The sequence below is a fragment of the Diadema antillarum genome, unplaced genomic scaffold (assembly GCF_040938485.1).
Source record: "Diadema antillarum isolate AM-2024a unplaced genomic scaffold, OU_Dant_1.0 seq00000190_RagTag, whole genome shotgun sequence".
Taxonomy (NCBI): domain Eukaryota; kingdom Metazoa; phylum Echinodermata; class Echinoidea; order Diadematoida; family Diadematidae; genus Diadema; species Diadema antillarum.
This window is the reverse complement of record NW_027271254.1, coordinates 939,403-961,572: the sequence shown is the minus strand read 5'-3', so window position 1 is coordinate 961,572 and position 22,170 is coordinate 939,403. Positions and strand designations below refer to the sequence as shown.

The 22,170-nt window shown below is 38.7% G+C and overlaps 1 protein-coding gene and 1 non-coding gene across 2 annotated transcripts; one reads left to right on the top strand and one right to left on the bottom strand.

Annotated features, from left to right (window-relative positions):
• Positions 1–15,202: 15,202 nt before the first annotated feature.
• LOC139728683 (uncharacterized) lies at positions 15,203–16,018 on the top strand. Its single transcript, XM_071639618.1, has one exon. It carries the CDS (start codon positions 15,203–15,205, stop codon positions 16,016–16,018), a length of 816 nt encoding a protein of 271 aa, XP_071495719.1.
• A 5,311-nt stretch (positions 16,019–21,329) lies between these two features.
• Positions 21,330–21,402, bottom strand: Trnas-gga (transfer RNA serine (anticodon GGA)). Its single transcript has one exon. It is a non-coding gene; the product is annotated as a tRNA-Ser (tRNA).
• Positions 21,403–22,170: the final 768 nt, after the last annotated feature.

The following is a 22,170-nucleotide window of genomic DNA, read 5'->3' as shown; positions in this document are numbered from 1 at the left end:
CTCTCAAGTGTTTTTGTTTCCTCTTGATAAGTAGGAAAGGACATGGAATTCAGTGACATGGTATAGTCATCACCGTCATCGCATTTAATGTATGGGTTGCATGAAAGTTAATTTTGATGCACACATGTATAACCTCTGACATTCTTACCTGTGTATTCTTTTTTTTTAATCTTAACCTCTGACATCTTTACACAAAACCAGTTAACATAATTATCTTTTGGAAAAAGCTTCAAGATCATGTAGGTCATGATCATCTATACAAGTATTAGCTGGTATGTGGTGGAATATAACATTCTTTGGACTGCCAGGGAGTTACATTATCCCAAGGGAAAACAATGACAACCAGGAAGAATATGACATTTACGATCCTCGTAAATAACAGTAGCATGTGACAATCTGTTGACAAATCACATCCTAGTAATTGTAAAGGCCATCTTATATACTCTTTTATGGCTATGAACATATTATTTCTGCTTTGATTTATTGTTGAAATTGACTGATTTTAAGTCAGAGACTAAGATTATTTGACTTAGAGTATAACATCTCCTATATTGTTCACATGACAATTTTTGCATAAATTATTGCCTTATCAAAATGTTATTATGTAAACATTTCCTAGCATAGTTTCCATGCCATAGCAGTTAGTAGTATACTGAGGGAACGGTTTTTTTTTTTTCAGAAACAGACTTTGTTTCTAACTCAAGCTTGTAAGTTCTTGATATGTGCAAATACCCTTGCATATCCACATAATTTGCACAGGTTTATAATCAGTTTGATGTAAAAAGCCTCTTATTTGTTTGGTTGCCTACAAAATACAATGAAATCAGAATTCACACTTTCACTATGGTAGTGTTTTTTGTAATGATTTTCTAACCATGACCTCAGTTGTGTACTGTTTGCAAGGGAAAAACAATCCTTTTGTAAGCAATATTGTTCCGATTTGCATCTGTTCCTATGTAGGCCCTACTGTTTTGCATAATCATATTTAAAGAGTGTCACTATCGATTGCTATTTTTCCCACCCTGCAAAGCATTTATGCAATGAGGGAAAATTGATAGTAAAATTTGTTTCAAAGATCAATATGTTTCGAAATTTCACGTCTTGTATACTTATTTACATAATTTCTGCATAAAATGCCTAAGTTAATTAAATAATATGGAAACAATTTAAGCAACTGAAAAGTGTTGTTGTGATATTAGTTCAAAGCCATTTATTAAGACATTTTGTCGCATAATTGCATTTTGTTTGTTCTGATTATCTATGTGTAGGTATTGATATGCATATCACGCAAATAGCAGGTTGTTTGCATAGAGACAGTTTGTCTCTTTAGATGCATATCACGCAAATAGCAGGTTGCTTGCATAGAGACAGTTTGTCTCTTTAGATGAATCATTTGCTTTTGACCCAAGGGACATCCATCCCAGGTTCAAACTTTGTACTACAAGATCCAGTGTTTAATGGATTAGGAATTCTTTCAAAAATGCAGATTTTTACACAATAACTTGCATAATTATGCAAATTTTATGTTTATTTACATAGGTATGAAATGAATTTTTGCAGGAGTTGTTTCTACTCACTCTATAAATTACTTCTACCAAATTAGGTATTTCTGCTGGATGCACATGTATGTTTTATAATATTTATGTGTATTTCTGCATAAATTATGCAAATTAAGGCTTATTTGCATGGATACAGAGTGTCTCTTTAGATGAAAATTTTTCAATTGCCCTAGGGAACATCTGTGCCAAGTAGGACATTTGTACTAAAAAATGCAGCGTTTACCCCCTTAGCAAGTCTACTAATCTGGGAAATGAAAACAAAAATGTAGGGAAATGTGCAAATCTCTATAATTGCATCAACGGAAAGTGCGCAAACTATATTATGACGCCGGAAAATCTATAAATGTTCAAATTTGATGGGAAATGTAATACAAACGTTTCCAGCGCATGTGAAAATTATTTATGTCAACGGTAAAACATGTAGGTGCGCTTTAACATAAACTCCTTAAATATCAAAACTGCGCATGAACCTTTCCCATTTTTATTTCGTGAAAACCCACTACGGGATTTTCATCAAACTTGGCAGATAGCATCGTTAGGGTAATAGCATCTTAGTTTGTTTAAATTATTAGCATCCACTCCCCCCCCCCCCCCCCATGGGAAAGTGGAAAATCAAATTCCCAAAACTATCGTTTTTTTTTTTTAAATCAACTTCTTCTTTAGAGCAACAAAAAAAGTACTCTGTTAAAACATCCGGGTCAGAACTGACCCGGAAAGATTCCGTTGGGGCACACCCCTTTCCGGGTCAGAAATGACAAGGAATGGGGTCAGATATGACCCCATTTAGAGTCATGAATTTGGTAAGGGTGACCCCATTCCGGGTCTTCATGACCAACTTCCAAGTCATTTTGAACCGGAACGGGGTGTGACCCCAACGGACCCGGTTCCGGGTCAGTTCTTACCCGGATTTGTTTAGAGTGTAGAGATACAGTAGGTTACAACTATTAAGACAGTAATGACTGTATTTTCAAGTGTGATCAGGGCTGATCCAGGGGTGCCATGAACGGCGCCGCGGGTGGGGGGAGGGGGTGACTTCTTGATTTGACGTTAGACATTGGCCCCAATTCAACTTCCCACTCCAGAACTGGACACCAAAGGTGGTGTCTGTAGGATCAGCAAGAAGCAAAACTTTAAAATACACTCATTAATGTATAGGCCCTACATGTCTACTAACAGCACGAAATAACTACAGTTAATTCTGAGTTGTTCTAAAGTCGATTTTTTTTTCAACAGTTCCATAAATTTTGAGGCGTATGTTTGAGCCGTATAAGTTTTGAGGCCACTGCGGAAGGTGAAGGGTACCATTAGCAAAGTTTAAAATGCAGTCCTCAATGTACTTTCTTAGAGTACCGGCTCTGTCATTTCTGGTTCTAAATTATATACTTAAAATCTTTGATCCCCATACAGTGGTGTAAAGAGAGGGCATCAAAAGTGTCCATTTTTACAAATGTCTTATTACCCTCTTCCCGGGGGCCAAAGAAGGAGCGTTCACGTCGCGGTCCCTGTCAGGAATTTCTCCTGCGAATCCTTCTACCACACTACACAACTACTAGTTCATTACAATGGCTACCAACGACCGATCTGTTGATGAGCGCCAGCGTCATAAACATGGGTCCTTATCAGGACCGGCCAACATTGAAGGTCTCATCCAACATTGAAGGTCTCACAGGCACCAAGCAGGATCTTCTGGCTAACCTGTGTATAAAGAACAATTGTGACATTCTTTGTCTGCAGGAGACACATCGTGGGTCTTCACGTATTCGTCCACGCATCGATGGCATCGACCAGTATGGCAGCGCAATTTTTGTACGCAATGGCCTGATTGTGGATAAGTTTTCTATGTCAGACACGGACAACATTGACGTCCTAACCATTGGGCTTATGGGGATTTCTGTAAGCTCTATCTATAAACCTCCAACTCAGACTTTCTGCCTACCTCCAGGAGTCACCGATGGCCGAGTTAATGTGGCTATTGGTGATTTCAACAGTCACAGCATCATCTGGGGATATGGAGAAACCAACGAAGACGGCGAACTTGTGGAGAACTGGTCCGATGCAAACCAGTTGTCACTTATTCATGATGCAAAACTTCCCTCCTCCTTCAACAGCTGTAGATGGAGACGTGGCTACAACCCTGATCTGGTGTTTGTATCAAACAACATCGCTCAACAGTGTGAGAAGGTTGTGCTTGATCCTATCCCACATACCCAACATCGACCGATCGGGCTGAAGGTGAATGCAGCTATCACTCCCCGCACAGTTCCCCTTCGCAGACGTTTCAACCTGAGGAAAGCAAACTGGGAACAGTTTGCCGTAGACCTGGATTCATATCTTCAGGACCTGCCTGCCCTTCCTACCCACTACCAACCACGAGGATGCCGTACAAGCTATACACCAGGCTTGACAGATGACTCTAAGGTGCTGTACAACGAATACGTCCGGCACTTTGAGAATGATCCCTTCAGTGCTGACACACTTGAATGTGGGGAAACCTTGACCACTGCCATTATGGATTGCAGACGGAGGAAGTGGCAGGAATTCATTGAATCAACAGATATGACCCACAGCAGCAGGAAAGCTTGGAAAACGATTCGGATCCGTGGGAACGACTTTACGAAATCCCAACCAAGGCCTCAAGTTACTGCTGACCAAGTCGCCCACCAACTCCTTGTGAACAGCCAGGGTAACCCTAACCACCACCCAAGAAGAGCCAAGCTCCCCCAAAATGCTGAGACAGCTTCCCAAGGGCCATCTGACTTCACAAGACCTTTCACCATGAATGATCTGTGTGGTGCTACCAAAGCAATGAAGAGTAATAAGGCAGCTGGATTAGATGATATCCTCTGTGAGCAGATCAAACATCTTGGACCTGTTGCACTCCAGTGGCTGCTTGACATGCTGAACAAATGTCTGAGCGACAACACCTTGCCAAAGCTATGGAGGAAATCCAGAGTAGTCGCCTTACTCAAACCAGGCAAAGACCCAGCCAGCTCAAAGAGTTACAGACCTATCTCCCTGCTCTGCCACTCATACAAGCTCTTTGAAAGGCTCTTACTCAACCGTATCGCCCCCTTTGTAGATGAGCTCCTCATTCCCGAGCAGGCAGGCTTCAGGCCAGGAAAGTCCTGTACTGGCCAACTGTTGAATCTCACACAGTACATCGAAGATGGGTTTGAGGAAGGGCTGATAACTGGAGCAGCTTTTGTTGACCTCTCTGCGGCCTACGATACAGTGAACCATAGGATTCTTACAAGGAAAGTCTTTGAGATGACCAAGGATGTCAAGCTGACACAATTGATCCAGAACCTGCTTTCAAACCGGCGCACAGTGGGCCAGGTGTGAATGAAAGTGCGCAAAAACAGGGATTTAGTCACTGAAAGGAAATTTATTTTTTTCATATCCTAGGCACAAATTACATCCTCCTGAACACCTCTGAATAATAGTTTTTCTTGAAATTAATTTTAAGTGGATTGTTTATCTACAAACAGACTCAAAATTTGTGAATACTGGGTAAAACACGTGTAAATGCAATATTGCGGTTTTCAAAAGGTTTCCGCCGAACAGGTCGTTTGACCCTCTTCAAATTTTCAACACACGTGTCAAATTAACTATTTTAAATGATCATAAACTCTACGGGCCAGATTTTATTCCCTCTGAAAGTAATTTGGGTCAAAACAAGGAAAATTTGGCTAAAAATAGCAAATTTCTTTTAATGTGAAAAAATGGTCAACATTCCCACCGATTCCCGCGCTAAAAATATCACAGTCGCCTTTGCTGTAGTTCCTGCTTTACAATGATACCAAACTTGGCTGCAATCTTCCGCAATCTTGTGAAGGAAACCCAATTTTCTATCCGCATGTTTGCCTGTTTTTTGCCAAACTCTCGCGTGCGGTGGCAGCACGCATCCAATCGATCCCCATACGCAGGCAAGGCACACACAACAACAGAGACCACAGAGAGAGCAAGAGAGAAGGAGAGAGAGGGTGAGAGATGGGGCGGGGGTCTGGGGAGGGGCGGGGTGTCATGTTCATCATGATTGATAGGTGTACAATGTTCACATCGAACCAGCTAAATGACCATAAATGTCTCGATGGTCTATAACCCTATAATGCCTGTGTAGACAGTTACTTGCACTGATTAAAGGACAAGTTCACCTTCATAAACATAAGGATTGAGAGAATGTAGCAATATTAGTAGAACACATCATTGAAAGTTTGAGGAAAATCAGACAATCCGTTCAAAAGTTTTGAATTTTTGAAGTTTTTGTGCAGTACCCGCTGGATGAGAAGACTACTGCAGTGTATGAATAACTTAGATGTCACATGCGTACAACAATTATAAGGAAAATATAAAGAGAATTTCACAAAATTCCATCTTTTGAAAAAAGTACACATTCCCCTGACTCGTTACCGATAAATGTTATGGGTAATATTATTCTCCCTGCCTTTAGAAAGAGGCAAGTCAATTGCTCTTTCATTATGTGAAAAAAGTGAAAATATGTTGAATTTTCTTTTATATTTTCTTTATACTGTTGTACGCATATGACTCACAAGCTGTAGTAGTCTCCTCATCCAGCGGTTCCAACACAAAAATTTAAAAAATTCATAACTTTTGCATCGATTGTCCAATTTTCCTCAAACTTTCACTGATGTGTTCTACTAATATTGTTGCATTTTCTCAATCCTTATGTTTATGAAGGTGAACTTGTCCTTTAACAGCATGCCAAGTACCCACATTCAAGAAACCTACAGATCTGACGTTCTCCTCCTGCACGATTCTTTCGACCTGTTTTTTCGTGGTATTTTCGTGAATTGAATTGAATTGAATTGAATTGAATTGAATTGAATTGACCGAGAGCATAGGACTCTCCATTATTCCTTTCCACATTTACAGTATATACAGTTGAAAAAGACGAAATATAACATAGTTCACAATATAATTCACAAAGGGATGACATAGGTCATCATACAATAAACTATAGTACCAAGTCAGACTTTAAAATAATAAGAAGAACAAAAACAAGAGGGGGGAAGTGAAGTAAAGTGAAAGAAAAAGGTGTCCCGTAAAAGCCTCAAGGGCTTGCAGTGATGGGATCACCTGACTATAAGGAGTTGGAAAACACGAAAATAACAGAAAGTGCAACGCAGTATTGGGTTTGATAAACAGTTCATGATACTTTGTTTTAGCATGATGATTTCGCAATACATACCATAGGCTTCTACTTCTGTTATTGTGTAGGGTTATTGAGATGTAAGGTTAGTTTCCAGTGTGGGTGTTAATGATTTTTTTCCCCTGTATTGAAATACCGAGTTCTGTATGCCCTAGAATGTAGAGTAACCATTATTTTCTCCCCTTTATCAAATAAAGTAAATACTATTTTCAAAAGGAATGTTTTAACTGAATTCTTAGTTTATCATAATAATATCACCTCTCTGTCTTTCAGTCCTACCTCCGTAAGCACATCTTCCTCCATCATTATGCAATTATATCTATAGTCTTGTAACATCCTACATACTTACCAAAAATTCTCATTAACTCATTTTGAAGAAGTATGAATACCTCTCTAAAACATTTTAAGGCTTTATATATTATGGCCTTAACGGGCTTAACATAATAACTTTATCAAATTTCCTTTTCAATAATATTTGTGTACGATGTTTGTTTCTCACTTATCTCTTATTTGCAATGTTAACGCATGCATTTTCAAGAGGGGACATAATATAGCATACTAATGACAAATACCAAAAAAGTCCTTAAAGGACAAGTTCACCTTCATAAACATAAGGATTGAGAGAATGCAGCAATATTAGTAGAACACATCAGTGAAAGTTTGAGGAAAATTGGACAATCGATGCAAAAGTTATGAATTTTTTAAATTTTTGTGTTGGAACCGCTGGATGAGGAGACTACTACAGCTTGTGAGTCATATGCGTACAACAGTATAAAGAAAATGTAAAAGAAAATTCAACATATTTTCACTTTTTTCGCATAATAAAAGAGCTCTTGACTTGCCTCTTTCTAAAGGCAGGGGGAATAATATTACCCATAACATTTTTCGGTAACGAGTCAGGGGAATGTGTACTTTTTTCAAAAGATGGCATTTTGTGAAATTATCTTTATATTTTCCTTATATTGTTGTACGCATGTGACATCTAAGTTATTCATACACTGCAGTAATCTTCTCATCCAGCGGTTACTGCACAAAAACTTCAAAAATTCATAACTTTTGAACGGATTGTCTGATTTTCCTCAAACTTTCAATGATGTGTTCTACTAATATTGCTACATTCTCTCAATCCTTATGTTTATGAAGGTGAACTTGTCCTTTAAGGGCGCCCCTCCAAGTATGACCAAAGTCTGAACCTTTGACGTCTTTCTTTTATTTTTGTTTCTTTTATTTTGTTACTTTTCATGTTGTTTCAGCACACGCGTTATCCCACAGCTACAGTTCGCACTATCAATTTTCTGACAGTGGAAAAATATTGTAACGTAAGAAATATTATATTTCTCATTGGATGTTCACAGCCAATTAGAAATCCCTATATAAATGACGTCATATGTGTTTGAAAATATTTTCATTGCACTCTACGGGTCTGATTACCCCTAGATCGGTCAATTTAGCGTACGTTTTAAGTCGATCTCGGTGAATATGAATTTTGGCGCACTTTGGAGCCATTCTGGCCCACTGTGGCGGCGGTTCTACGTGAATCTGAATGGTACCCGCAGCAGATGGCGGAGACAGAAAAACGGTCTCCCACAAGGAAGCGTCCTTGCCCCGCTTCTTTTCAACATTTACACAAATGACCAACCAATCCATCCAAGTACAAGGAGCTACCTATATGCTGATGATCTCTGCATTGCCTCACAGAAGCAATCCTTTGAAGAGGTGGAAAAAGCACTCAGTGATGCTCTGGCAGGTCTAACTCCTTACTATGCCGCAAATCACCTACGTGCAAATCCTGAGAAGACTCAACTTAGCGTCTTCCACCTTAAGAACAGAGATGCTAACCGACAACTGAGGGTCAGATGGTATGGAAAATGGCTTAAACACACCAATAAGCCGATCTATCTAGGTGTCACACTGGATCGTTCCCTTACTTACAAGGAGCACATTGCCAAGACAAAGGCGAAAGCTGGAGCAAGGAACAGCATATTGAAGAAGCTTGCTAATACAAGATGGGGAACAGATGCCAAAACTATCCGCACCACAGCTCTTGCTCTATGCTTCTCCACTGCCGAGTATGCAGCCCCTGTCTGGTGTAGGTCATCCCATGCTGCAAAGATCGACCCAGTCCTGAATGCAGCTTGCAGAGCTATCTCTGGATGTCTGCGACCAACAAGAGTAGATGACCTTTACTTACTGTGTGGTATTGCCCCACCACACATCAGGCGAGAGGTCTCGGCACAGATGGAGAAAACCAAGCAAACAGTTAACCCTCGCCACCCACTCTACAATCGTGAACCTGCTAAAAAGAGACTCAAATCCAGACGCAGTTTTCTCCATTCAACCGAATCCCTTGATGGCACCGTCCGCGGTCGAAGGATTACCCTATGGTCCAACCACCTCCAGTCTGTGACACATCAGCTCTCCCATGAACCAAGACAGTGAATCACTCCCTCCGGGTTAAGTGAGGCATGGCCCACCTGGTCATGCCTGAATCGCCTACGGACAGGAACAGGACGATGCAAAGTCCTCATGCAGAAATGGGGCTACAATAGGGATGGAGAAACTGCTTGCGACTGCGGGCAGGATCAGACAATGCAACATCTTTTGGTCTGCCCCCTCCTACCAGAGCCATGCACTGTCAATGATCTGGAGACTTTCAACACCAAAGCCAGATCCTGCGCTCTGCACTGGACAGGACTTGTGTAGTGACCCGAGAAGAAGAAGAAGACCCTCTTCCCACTTCCCCCGGGGAGGGGGAGGCGCCCGGTCATTCCAGCAAATTGATTTTTTTTTTAAATGCAATTGGTCAAGGTTCACGCACAGTTTTGATCTAGTTTCTTCACCATCTACACGTAATACAGTTGAAGTACAGTAGTGCAAATGTCACGGATGCGTTTGTATAATTTCCCGTCAAAACACGCACACGCACACGCACGCACACACACACACACACACACACAATGATGTTTCGCACATTCCCCGTTGAGACGTTTGTTCATTTCCGCTTGTTTGAACATTTCCTGGCTCTTAAGATAAGACACACGAAACAAAAACAATGGCTTCACGAAGATTTTTTTGTTGTTTGTTTTGCCGGGGAGCCGCTTACAAAGTTGCTGCTGGAGAAATTCCACCACCTCCAACGATCAGAGGCGAAATTGAACATGACACCAGTGTTTCTTTGTCTTATGGCAATCTTTGCGCAAATATTATAATGAAAGAGATTGTATAGTTTTGGTTGAGACCTACCTCGGGTTTCTGGCATTTTGGGGTGAGATTACGAGAAAACTCTTATGAAATATGACAGACCATGTAATTCCAAAAGGAATTCAACGTTAATTTGATGAAAATTGGTTTTGAAATGCTTGAGATACCAAAAACATAGCAATTACAATTATGAATGAAGAAACTTGGAGAGAAGTATATAGCACTCATGATACGGATTTATCATTTGATGTTTTTATGAATATTTTGAATTCTCATTTAGAGAAATATGTTCCTTTGGCAGAAGTTAAACGTGATTACAAAAAGTATCCTAGATCACCATGGATAACAAAATCTCTTCTACGATCTATAAACCGGAAAAACAATTTGTATTATGCAGACAAAATTAAACGTACTGAACAATCTCATCGTAAATATATTATGTATAAAAACACTCTTACAAGAATATTGCGTTATGAAAAAAAGAAGTATTACGCGGATCAGATATCCTTTTGTAAGCATGACATGAGTAAAACTTGGAAAATAATAAACAGTGCTATAAATAAAGAAAATGATAAGTTTTGTGTTACAAGAGTTGTTTCTGGTGACAAGGAAATAACAGACCCTGTGATGATTGCAGATGCATTTAACCTTTACTTTTCGCAGATTGGACATGATCTTGCTAATAAAACTCCTGCTTGTCAAAAAAATTTCTATGAATTTCTTAAATTACCCAACTCAAATTCATTCTTTTTTGATCCGATTATTAGTTATGAAGTAAAAGATATCATTATGAGTTTGGAAAGTAAAAGAAGCTCGGGACCTGATTGTATTGATAACGTTATTTTGAAAAATATAGCTGAGAATATTGTTGAACCTTTAACTTACATTTTTAATTTGTCATTAAGCAGTGGTGTTGTTCCGCTACGAATGAAAATTGCTAAAGTAATCCCAATTTATAAGAAAGGTAATAAGGAAGATATTAGTAATTATAGACCAATTTCATTGTTGTCATCGTTTTCAAAACTGTTAGAAAAAGTTGTTTATTCTAGACTCCTTAAATTTCTTGATTTTTATGATATCATTTCTGATTCACAATTTGGTTTCCGCAAAGGACATAGCACTTCTCAAGCAATTCTCTCCTTTATTGAAAAAGTAGCCAAAGCAGTAGATAGGGCTCATCACACAGTGGGTGTCTTCCTGGACCTCTCCAAGGCCTTCGATACCATTGATCATAAAATATTACTTCATAAATTATGTCACTATGGTATACGTGGCAAGGCCTTGGAGTGGTTCAGGAGTTACCTCTCTGATCGTAAACAGTATGTTTTTCTATCTGGTCAAAACTCCTGCAACCAATCTGTCACCTGTGGTGTACCTCAGGGTAGTTTACTGGGACCTCTTTTATTCATTTTGTATATAAATGATATAATAAATGCTTCTAATATTTTATCTTTTGTACTTTTTGCTGATGACTCTAATGTTTTTCTTTCTCATTCAGATCCTCATATTTTGGTGGATTTGTTAAATTCTGAATTAAAGAGATTGTTATGTTGGATAAGGTCAAATAAGTTGTCTATAAATCTTCTTAAAACTAAATGTATATTATTTAGTAATACTTTAAATAATCTTCCTAATAATATAAAAATAGATGATATAGTTATAGATGAAGTTGCATCAATGAAGTTTTTAGGTTTGGTTATGGACAATAAACTTTCATGGAAGTCACATATTGATAGTATTTGTCACACAATATCTCGAAATATTGGTGTTATTAATAGAGTTAAATATTATTTTTCTATTCCCACCCTTTTAATGTTATATTCAGCTTTGATTTTACCTTATTTGAATTATGGCATCATAGCTTGGGGGAACACACATCCATCATATCTCGACAGACTGTCCCGTCTCCAGAAAAAAGCTCTTCGAATAATTTGTCATGTTTCTTGGAGAGCCCACACCGATGTTTTATTTTCTGAAAACAAAATTTGAAAGATAACTGATATTTATTATTATTGTCTTGGCCAATTTATGTATAAACTTTCTAATAATTTGTTGCCGTCTGTCTTCACAAGCATGTTTGCGAGAAACCGCTCGTTCCATGAATATCCAACTCGTCACTCAGATGAATTCCATCTGCCTTTAACTAGAACAATGTTTACACATTCTATATTTACATTTGCTGGACCTAAATATTGGAACAACCTTTCTAACAGTTTGAGGACATCTCCAAGTTTAAGTTCCTTTAAGAGTAATCTGAAGAAAAATATTTTGAACAGTTATAAGAATTGTTGATTCTTTATTGGTTGCAAAGAAGTGTAAAATCCAACCTTATATTCTATTGGAATTACAGCTAAGCGGCTCCATCCATCCACTACCTCTCGTGTCCTTCTATTTTTTTTTGTCTCTTATCTTCACACCACGCATTAAGCTGCTTTCTCCCCCCCTCTCTCTTATACACACACACACACACTCACACACACACACACACACACACACACACATACTATTTTGTTTCTCTCCTCTCTTTTCCGGCATGACAGCGACTTAGTGTAGTGTAGGGATTTGTTCAGGGTTTTTGTTTCGGATAAGTTAGGTTATAGGTCTTTTTGTCTTAGTTTCTTTGTTTCATCCATTTTCAATGCTTATCAGTCTATCGATCATATAATTTCTTGTATTACGTGTGGGGGGAATGCAGCCTACAAGCTCAGCTTTTTAGCATTCCTCCCCATTTCCAACATTTTCCTATACCTACAAGTTTTCTGTAAATTTATCCTTTACTTTGTATGATGAAATTTATGCACTGTATTCAATTTTTGTAATATATTTATATGTTTTTGTTGGAAATGAAAAATAAATGAATGAATGAATGAATGAAAATGAATGTTGGACCCACCGTTTATTACGATCGCTTCGTTTTACTTTATTTTTTGATGTCTCAGCCATGCCAAAACCGATTTTCATCAAATAAACTTTGAATTCCTTTTAGAAAGGTATGCTGTGTACTATTTTACAAACGGTTTCTTGATATCTTCCCAAAAAATCAAAAGCCCAATTCTCACCTCTACCAATACTGTACAACCATCTCTTTAAATGATTCATCTCCTTATCAATGTAACTCGCTTAAGAACGTATGTCACTCCCATTCATCTTGCTGCACAGGTATGGTCATCTACTGGTGCGAAGTACACCCTTTTCACCTGTACCTGTATATCTTCACAGACGACGCCAAAACAGCGAGACGCTACGCGGCAGCATCTGGTAGAATCAATGCTACGTGGTGTGAGGTTCGCCACGTGAGCGACGACTATTTCATGATATTGGCCAATGATGTCAGGAAGTATTTACGCCTAAAAAGATCCCGCAACATCTTAGAATTATAATGTGCAATACTGGGGTAGTGTCAATATACAGGACTATCTTTCTGATGGGATGATACGGTTCGATATCGTGAATGTGCTTAATTAAAATCCGCCTGGAGGCCTATGTACACAATGGTATGTAGAGTTAAGTTTGAATATTGAAAAGAAAATGACCACCACAACATCAAAGCGCATGACTATCAAAATAACTTTAATGAAAAATACACAAAAGACAGCAATAGACAATCTTAGGCTATTGCCTGTATTATGATAATGTTCCAAGAACCTCAGCGAATTTGAAATAAACGAAATTACACAGGAATTACATTCATGAGGGGGGGGGGGACAGGAAAATCAGCCAATCAGAGGAGAGATTAATCGATTAATTACAGACTTTCTAAAATTGTTTTAAGATTATTGAGTACTTTCTTTTACTTTCTTTAACCAGTCATGTTTTTATTCTCAACATGTTCTTTATGTTCGCCTATCTATACAAATAAAACACAAAACAACAAAAACTCTTTGATGTTCAGGCAAGTCGAAATTCATGTATATATAAAAAAAAAAGATTGTGAAATTTTCTCTAGAGAGGTATACATCTTAATGTGATGTGAACAAGTATTTTTACCTTTCTTTTTTCCGTCTCTACCTTTTGATGTTAATTGTTAATATCAGGGGGGGGGGGAATGATTGCCAGGGTTATTTTTTCATTATTTACTCTATGAAACGAATTTGATAATAGGAACCGACTAATGGACTAAGTCAACCCCAACTCGCTGAAAAAGATTCTTCTGATTGGAATACCAACTGGTTGAAAGTTGATTTTTTTTCACAATCAGTTGCAAATTACCTTTGCTTGATGAGACTGTATCCTACGGCTGAGAATGTACCACTCCTGTATTATACCCCTCAAACTCACTAAGAAGGTTTTCCCCCTCCGCCTCATAGTGGATTATATTGGATCCATCGGGTACAATACCTCAATGTCATTAGCAGACATTTTGCCATCGTTGGTAGGAAAAACAGATCATCATGTTCACAATTCTAAGGACCTGGAAGAAGAGTTCATGGACATCACTCCCGAGGAGCATGAGTTGTTGGTCTCGTTCCACGTCGTGAGCCTCTTTACCAACACCCCGATCGACCAAGCCATCCAGATCGTGAAGGACAGGCTTCAGAAAGTCTTCGAATTACACAAGAGGACCAATCTCACAGTGGACGACATCATGAAGCTCCTCGAATTCATCTTGTCAACCACCTACTTCAGTTTTGATATAACGCCAGGAGTTTGGAGCAGCTATGGGCAGCCCTGTGTCCCCCATTGTCAAACATCTTCATGGAATACTAGGAACAAGAAGCCATGGCCTCTGCTCGTGATGACATCAAACCTAGAGTTTGGAAAACGGTATGTGGATGACATCCTTGCCATTGTAAAAGCGGACACAGTCGACAGACTCAAGGCGCACTTGGACCAAGTTGACGACACAGGCAATATCAAATTTACTCATTAGCTAGAGGTTGATAACTTCTTCCCTTTTCTGGACACCAAGATCACCGGATGGCACGACCAAGATGATTGTCTACAGGAAAAAGACACACACGGGAGAGCACCTGAACTTCCAATACATCCGGTGGTGTACATGTGCTTGTGGGGATTTTAGCTCTCATGTTTGGATGTGTATTGGTCGATATAGTAAAAGATGACTTCGCTGTTCTAAATTATCTCAAGAGTTTATCCTACTACTTGCTTCTTGACCTTCAGTCTCGTCTCTGGAGTGCCATTTAAAGGAGATATTTTGACAGCTGTTCTTATCTCTCCACCACGTGTTTTGTTTTCATTGTCCCACCTACTGGATTTTGTGTTTGCTGCTCATATTACTTTCATCACTTGTCAACTGTGACCTCGTCTTGCCATGGCAACCATTTCTAACAAGTTTGCCATACTTGAGGATGAAGGAGATACTGATTTGTCTTTCAAGATTAATGAGGTGGTAGAGGGGGCAATGCAGCTTGTCCCTGACCGTGAGGGTGGAAACAAGCAGCTTGTGGAGGAGATAGTGAAGGCTGTGGTTGCTGCATTGTTGCCAATGGTGCAGTCCATCGCACATCAACTTGTGAGTGGCCCACAGGTGCAGGTGCAGGCCACAGTTCAAAATTATGAGAACAGACTGGACGAGGTAGAACAGTATTCTAGGAGAGACAATGTTATCATGCGAGGGGTGCCTGAAAATGATGGCGAGTCTACAAATGCCGTAGTCATCGATGTTGCTGCCAGCGCAGGGGTTGCCGTGTCTGAGGCAGATATCAGCACCAGCCACCGCATGGGGAGGCCTCAGCCCAATAAAATGAGACCTATTGCGCGTTTCGTACGTCGTGACCTCCGCACTCAGCTCCTCCGTAGTAAGCGTAAGTTAAAGGACTCGGAACAACACAAGGACATGATAATCATGGAGCATCTGTCCCCTGTGCGTGCCAAGCTTCTTCAGGCTGTGAAGCAAGACGAGAACGCAGAGAAAGTATGGACGATCGATGGGAAGGTGCATAGCACTCTGAAGAGCGATCCGCACAAGAAGCACATCATTCACGGTCCTGACGACCTCTTCAAGCGTCTAGGATGGAGTGAGGACAAGCTGAAAAAGTCTCTTCCTCGACATTTCGACCGAGGAATTACCCGGCCCTCTTTCATCTACAGATTTAACCCAAATCTCATTTATAAGTTTGAATGTTAATGGTTTGCAGAGTAAACTAGATATTGGAATTTTGGACTTACGTTTCCAAACATATGATGTAATCTGTCTTTTAGAGACAAAAACAGACACACCAGATCTGTCTCAATCTCATATTTGCGGTTTTCAGTGTTATACTGTAGTATGCCAAAATATTCCAATAAGCAAAAATTTGGTGGTTTTCACGGTATGTGTATTCTGATGAAGAATCATATTTTTAATTGTTCTGAAAGAATTCATGCAACAGTTTCTGAATCAACTTTATGGGTCAAGGTAAATAGTAAAAATTTATTGTTGGTGCAGTGTATACTTGCCATGTGAGGGATCAATTCACCATTCTAATGAAGTTTTTGACAACCTGGTGCAGGATATTATTGATTTTAAAAGTAGATATGCACCCTTTTGTTTGCTGGGTGATTTCAATGCCAGGACGGGTTTGCTTGATGATTTTTTAGAGTGCAACTGATTGACAAATTGCCCTACATCGACGTAAATAAGCACTGAATTGATCACTGAAACTAAAACAGTGATCAATTCAGTGCTTATTTACGTCGATGTAGGGCAATTTGTCAATCAGTTGCAATGAAAACACCTCGACGGAAGAAAATCATGAATTTGAATGTAGAGGATGTGTTGACAGATCAGACTGGATTAGGCTTTTGTAATGATGTCTCTGATATGCATGTAACTACTGATGGCCTAGATATTCCAACTACTCGTTATAATACTGATGTCCACGTAAATAACAATGGAAAGTCTGTTATTGATGTGTGCCAAAGTTTTGATCTCATCCATGCAGGATTGTTAATGGAAGAATAGGGGAAGATCAGTCTGTCGGAAAATACACATGCTTCAACAAAAATGGTGGTTGTAGCACTATTGATTAGGTTATTGTATCTCGCCAGTTATTTTCTTGCATTACTCATTTCAGTATTGATGTATTTGATAAATGTTTGTCTGATGTTCACTGTCCTGTCAGTGTGACCTTGCAATCGCAAAATTCTAAATCTGCTGTGAATGTCGACACTGTTTTTAACAACTCTCAAAACGCTGCAGTAGACAACGCCGTTTTAGATTCACAGCCTAATGAAAGTCAACGTTATTTATTATTCCAGTGGAACAGTGACAGCGCTGCAATATTTAAACAGAAAATTAAGGACTCGGCTGAGCTAATGTGTGAAAATGTGGAATGTTTAGATGGGAATGTAAATCAAGGTAATATTGATTTTGGTTACTCACAACTACGCAATATGTTCGTCAGTGTTGCACAAGATGTTGGCATTTGTAAGTGGAGACAATCTCGACGTAATGTAAACACAAATGAAACTGTCAATAAGGATAAAAACAAACATCAGCCTTGGTTTGATGCAGAATGCAGAGCTGCCCGTCAGGAGTATTTGAATGTGAAAAATCGATTAAAGAGGAAGCTTAAATTTCTGGGCAGGTCAGGGGCTACTTGTCTATTGATTCATTATGAGTCTACAGGAAAGTTTTATAAGAATTTATTAAGACACAAAAGAAGGACATTTCACAGAGATTTGAATGAATCTCTCCGTTCACTACAGACATCCAATCCGAAAGAATATTGGCAATTGCTCAACAGTAATAATGAACGCAAAGTAAAGAAAACAGGAAATGTTTCATTTGGGGATTTTGTTAATCATTTTAGTCGTTTAAGTAATAGCCAAGATGACCAGCCCACAGGCCTGGAATATAGTACCGGTACTTCAGAAATTATTGAGGCAGATGGTCCCTTGGATGCCCCAGTCACTTTGGAAGAAGTGGCACTAATGATTAAGAAACTTAAAAATTCAAAAGCTTGTGGAAAAGATTTAATAAGAAATGAATTCCTTTAATTGTCCCGTAGAGATGCTTCATGCGTTGGTAAAGTTCTTTAATGTGGTACTGGACAGTGGTATTGTTCCAACTGAATGGTGCATAGGGATTATCATTCCTATTTTTAAGAATAAGGGTATAGACACAAATCCTGATAATTATAGAGGAATAACTCTTCTCAGTTGTCTAGGAAAACTTTTTACTTCCATTTTGAATCATCGAATCTCAGAGTTTTTCGAAACTGCTAATATGTTAGGTGAAGAACAGGCTGGCTTTCGTTCTAATTATTCTACAATTGATAATATTTTTGTTTTGAAGACTATAATTGATGTTTATCTGCAGAATAAAAAACGCTTATACTGTGCATTTATTGATTACAAGAAAGCATTTGATCTAATTGATAGATCATCTTTATGGTACAAAATGTTGAAGATGGGACTTAGGGGTAAACTGTTTACTGTTATTAAGAATATCTATGAAAGTGCTAAATCATGTGTGGCGGTTAGGGGGGAGATGTCAGAGTTTTTTGCTTGTAACACTGGTGTACGACAGGGTGAAAACCTTTCCCCGCTTTTATTTGCCATTTATCTGAATGATTTTCAAGAATACATTGGAAATTCATATGGTGGACTTAAATATTTGGAAAGTGAGATTTCCTACCACCTGGATGCTGATAATGTCAAAAAAGCTTTAAATCTTTCTTGTTTACTTTAAGCAGATGACACAATAATTTTAGCAGAAACTCCGGAGGAGTTGCAAAAAGCTCTTGATGCAGTAGATAGTTATTGTCAGACATGGCGCTTGACTGTAAATGCAAGCAAGACTAAAACTGTTATTTTCTCCCGTGGGAAGGTTAGAAGAATTCCTGAATTCTTTTATGCTGGTGATACACTTGAGGTAGTAGATGACTTTGTGTACCTTGGAGTTAAATTAAATTATAATGGTAGTTTTAAAAAGGCAATTTCTAAACAAGTCACACAAGCTAGAAAAGCACTTTATACCATGTTGGTCAAGGCTAAAAAGTTACAGCTCTCTGTGGACACACAGTGCCACCTATTTGATCATCTTGTTTTACCTGTTTTACTCTGTGGTTGTGAAGTGTGGGGTTATGAGTGCATAGACCAAATTGAAATTTTCCATAGGAAATTCTTAAGAAAATTTTGCTTGTGAACAAATGTAGGCCCTACTCCTGGTTGTATGGTTTATGGTGAAACTGGACGTGGAGTAATTTTGAACCATATCAAATGTCGAATGATTGGATTCTGGTTGAGATTAGTCAAGGGAAAAGAAACCAAACTCATGTACAATTTTCAAATTTCTGCTGCATTTACAAAGAGACATGCCCTCCCCGTCAAAATCACAATGGTTATTATTTATCGCAAATGTTCTTTATTATGCAGGGCTAGGGAATGTGTGGTTAGCACAAGGGGGTGGATTTAGTGCTGCATTGATTTCACACACCTCAAAAGTTAGACTTTTTGATATGTTTATTCAAGAGTGGAGAGCAGCAACATGGTCAAATAGAATCTGTACAATTAATTATGGAATGTTTAAGGATAGCTTGATGTTAGAGAAGTATTTACAAGTCTTGTGTAAGAAAGATTATATTACGTTAAGTAAATTCAGATGTATATCTAATGGATTACCCGTTAATAAGGGCAGGTTCGATGCAAGCTTGACAGATGAATTGCATTGTACTATCTGTTCATCCGACGATATAGGGGATGAATTTCATTATATTTTTGTTTGTCCCTCTTTCAACAAAGAGAGATTATTGTATTTACCAAGTAGCTTGACGACCAGTAGACCAAGTGCATTACATATGGCCAAATTATTCAATTCAACTAATGCTTGCCATTTGAAAAAAACTAGCCAAATTTGTCAGAATTATTATGTTTCAGTTCTCTTCAATACCAAAGAAGAAAGACAGTATTTTTGTAGAAAGTAAAGTAGATGTGAATGTTTGTACACGTAGTGGTAGAGTATAGTTAAACGTCCTTTACGCCTTGTTTTGTAAACATATTTATTCATATCTGTTATTTTCACATGTACATGTACATTATCACTTATATTTTTTTAAATTCATATATTGTAAATATGTTTGTACTCTCATACCCCGAGAGGGGGTCGATAGAGTCATTAAAATCTTACAAATCTTACACCATCCACTCCACCATAGGGTTTTAAATCTGCACACTCATGAACAGAGCACATTGTATTGGGCCGAATGCATAAAACGAGCAATTGCTTGTAAGAAATTGCTTCAAGCAAAAGCACGAGCTCCGTCTAGCAAAAGGTTTAGCTCAAGGAATTGCTTAAATCCATATGCATAACCTTTTGCTTGTGCTGATACCTTTTGCTTGTCCCGCACAAGCAATTGCTTGCGTTTTCAACAAAAAGAACATCACGCCTGTGCGAACACAAGAACAAAGGCGAGTGTGACAGCATGTATTTCAAAGGGCATGTGTGTGCTAAAACATTTCCTGACATAGCAAAAGGTCCCGGAGCTATGAAATGACACTCACAAGTGCACACACAGACGCACACACATTATACACATACACGTCTCTGAGCAATTGCTTGCGGGCAGCAAGCAATTGCTTGTGCTTGCTAGCAAAAGCTTCTGCTCGCAAGCAATTGCTTGTTTTTATATGCATACGGATTCAAGTAAAAGGCTAGCACGCGCAATTGCTAGCGTTTATGCATCCGGCTCATTGTCATTGAGGTGGAAGACTTGAAAGTAGAGGAAAAATACATCCATTCCTCTCTCAAGAAATGTTGATACCCCAGATGGTCTTTCAAGAAAAACCAAAAAGAAAAGGGAGAAGCTCAGACAAAGAAGATCTCACAGACCAAACCATCCAGTCAGAAGAGGAAGTTGGTAACCATCCAATATGTGAAGGGCGCCTCTGAAGCCTTGCAAAGGATTTACCAAAATTACCACATTTCCACGGCATTCAGGCGTCAGAAAAAACTCAGGAACATCTTAGTACACCCAAAAGACTAGAGATCCTTGGATGACCAAGTGGGAGTAGTTTACCAAATTCCATGTGGGAACTGCGAAAAACAAAAACACCTACTGGGAGAAACAGCCAGGAAATTTGGTACCAGAAAAATGAACACAAACAAGAGGTGGACACAGTTAGCGCATCCTACTTCACAAGAGGAAAAAGAAAGGAATCCACCTCCCACATGCACAAGTCGGCCATCAGTGACCATGTGGCCAGTAAAAATCACCACATCAACTACTGGAGAAAGTATTCCATCCTAGCTAGAGACTATGTGAAAATCTCACGCTGGATAAGGGAATACATTCATATCCGTAAACAACAAGAGAAAACTTATTTAAATTCATGAAATTCTTCCGTCGAGATCTTTTTATTGCAACTGATGGACAAATTGCCCTACATCGACGTAAATAAGCACTGAATTGATCAGTGTTTTAGTAGTAGCCATGATAAAAAAATAATGGGCGTACATACTCGAGCAGGATTCGAACCTACGACCTCCTGATCTCCGGACAGGCGTCATCTCCACTAGACCACCGAGCTTTCGCCCGACAGCAAGTGTTGGTTCTAATCCTTATAGCATGCAGCGGGTACTGCTTTGTTATTTAAATTCATGAAATTCTTCCGTCGAGATCTTTTTATTGCAACTGATTGACAAATTGCCCTTATACATCGACGTAAATAAGCACTGAATTGATCAGTGTTTTTTAAAACACTGATAAATTGCAAAACTGAATCCCTATTTCTACAAAAAACCATGCCATCCCTTTAATGCTGATTTTTCATTGTGAATTTTGCCATTTCCCCTCCCCCTTTCTGAAAATTGTTCAGTCAAGTACATGTATTGTTTAAAGTGTCTATAACTAAAAAAGTAGCTACAATGTTGGGATGCTTTCTTCAGGATGATTGACCATTTGTGTACTGAGACCTTCCCAGCTAGCTACATGCATTCACATGCATTATGTATGAGGATGTCCCATACGTAACGCATTTGTCCCATACGTAACATTATTTCAATGCCTAATAAAAAATATTCCTTTTACTGTTTTTTCTTTTTTTCTATGGTAATTAATTTCTCCAAACAATAAATTAGAACTTTCCAAAAGGGCATTAATATAACCTTAGCAATTTCAGAAAAAACCTAAAAAATGACCTCAATTTGTTACGTATGGGACATCTCATGATAGGACACGAGCTAATTTGCATAATCATTTGCATAATCCCTAAATTTTCATACCAAGTTAAACTATTTGATGAACTTCTTATGTCCACATATTAATCAAATATCATTTGCTTTCCTTTGAATTAATA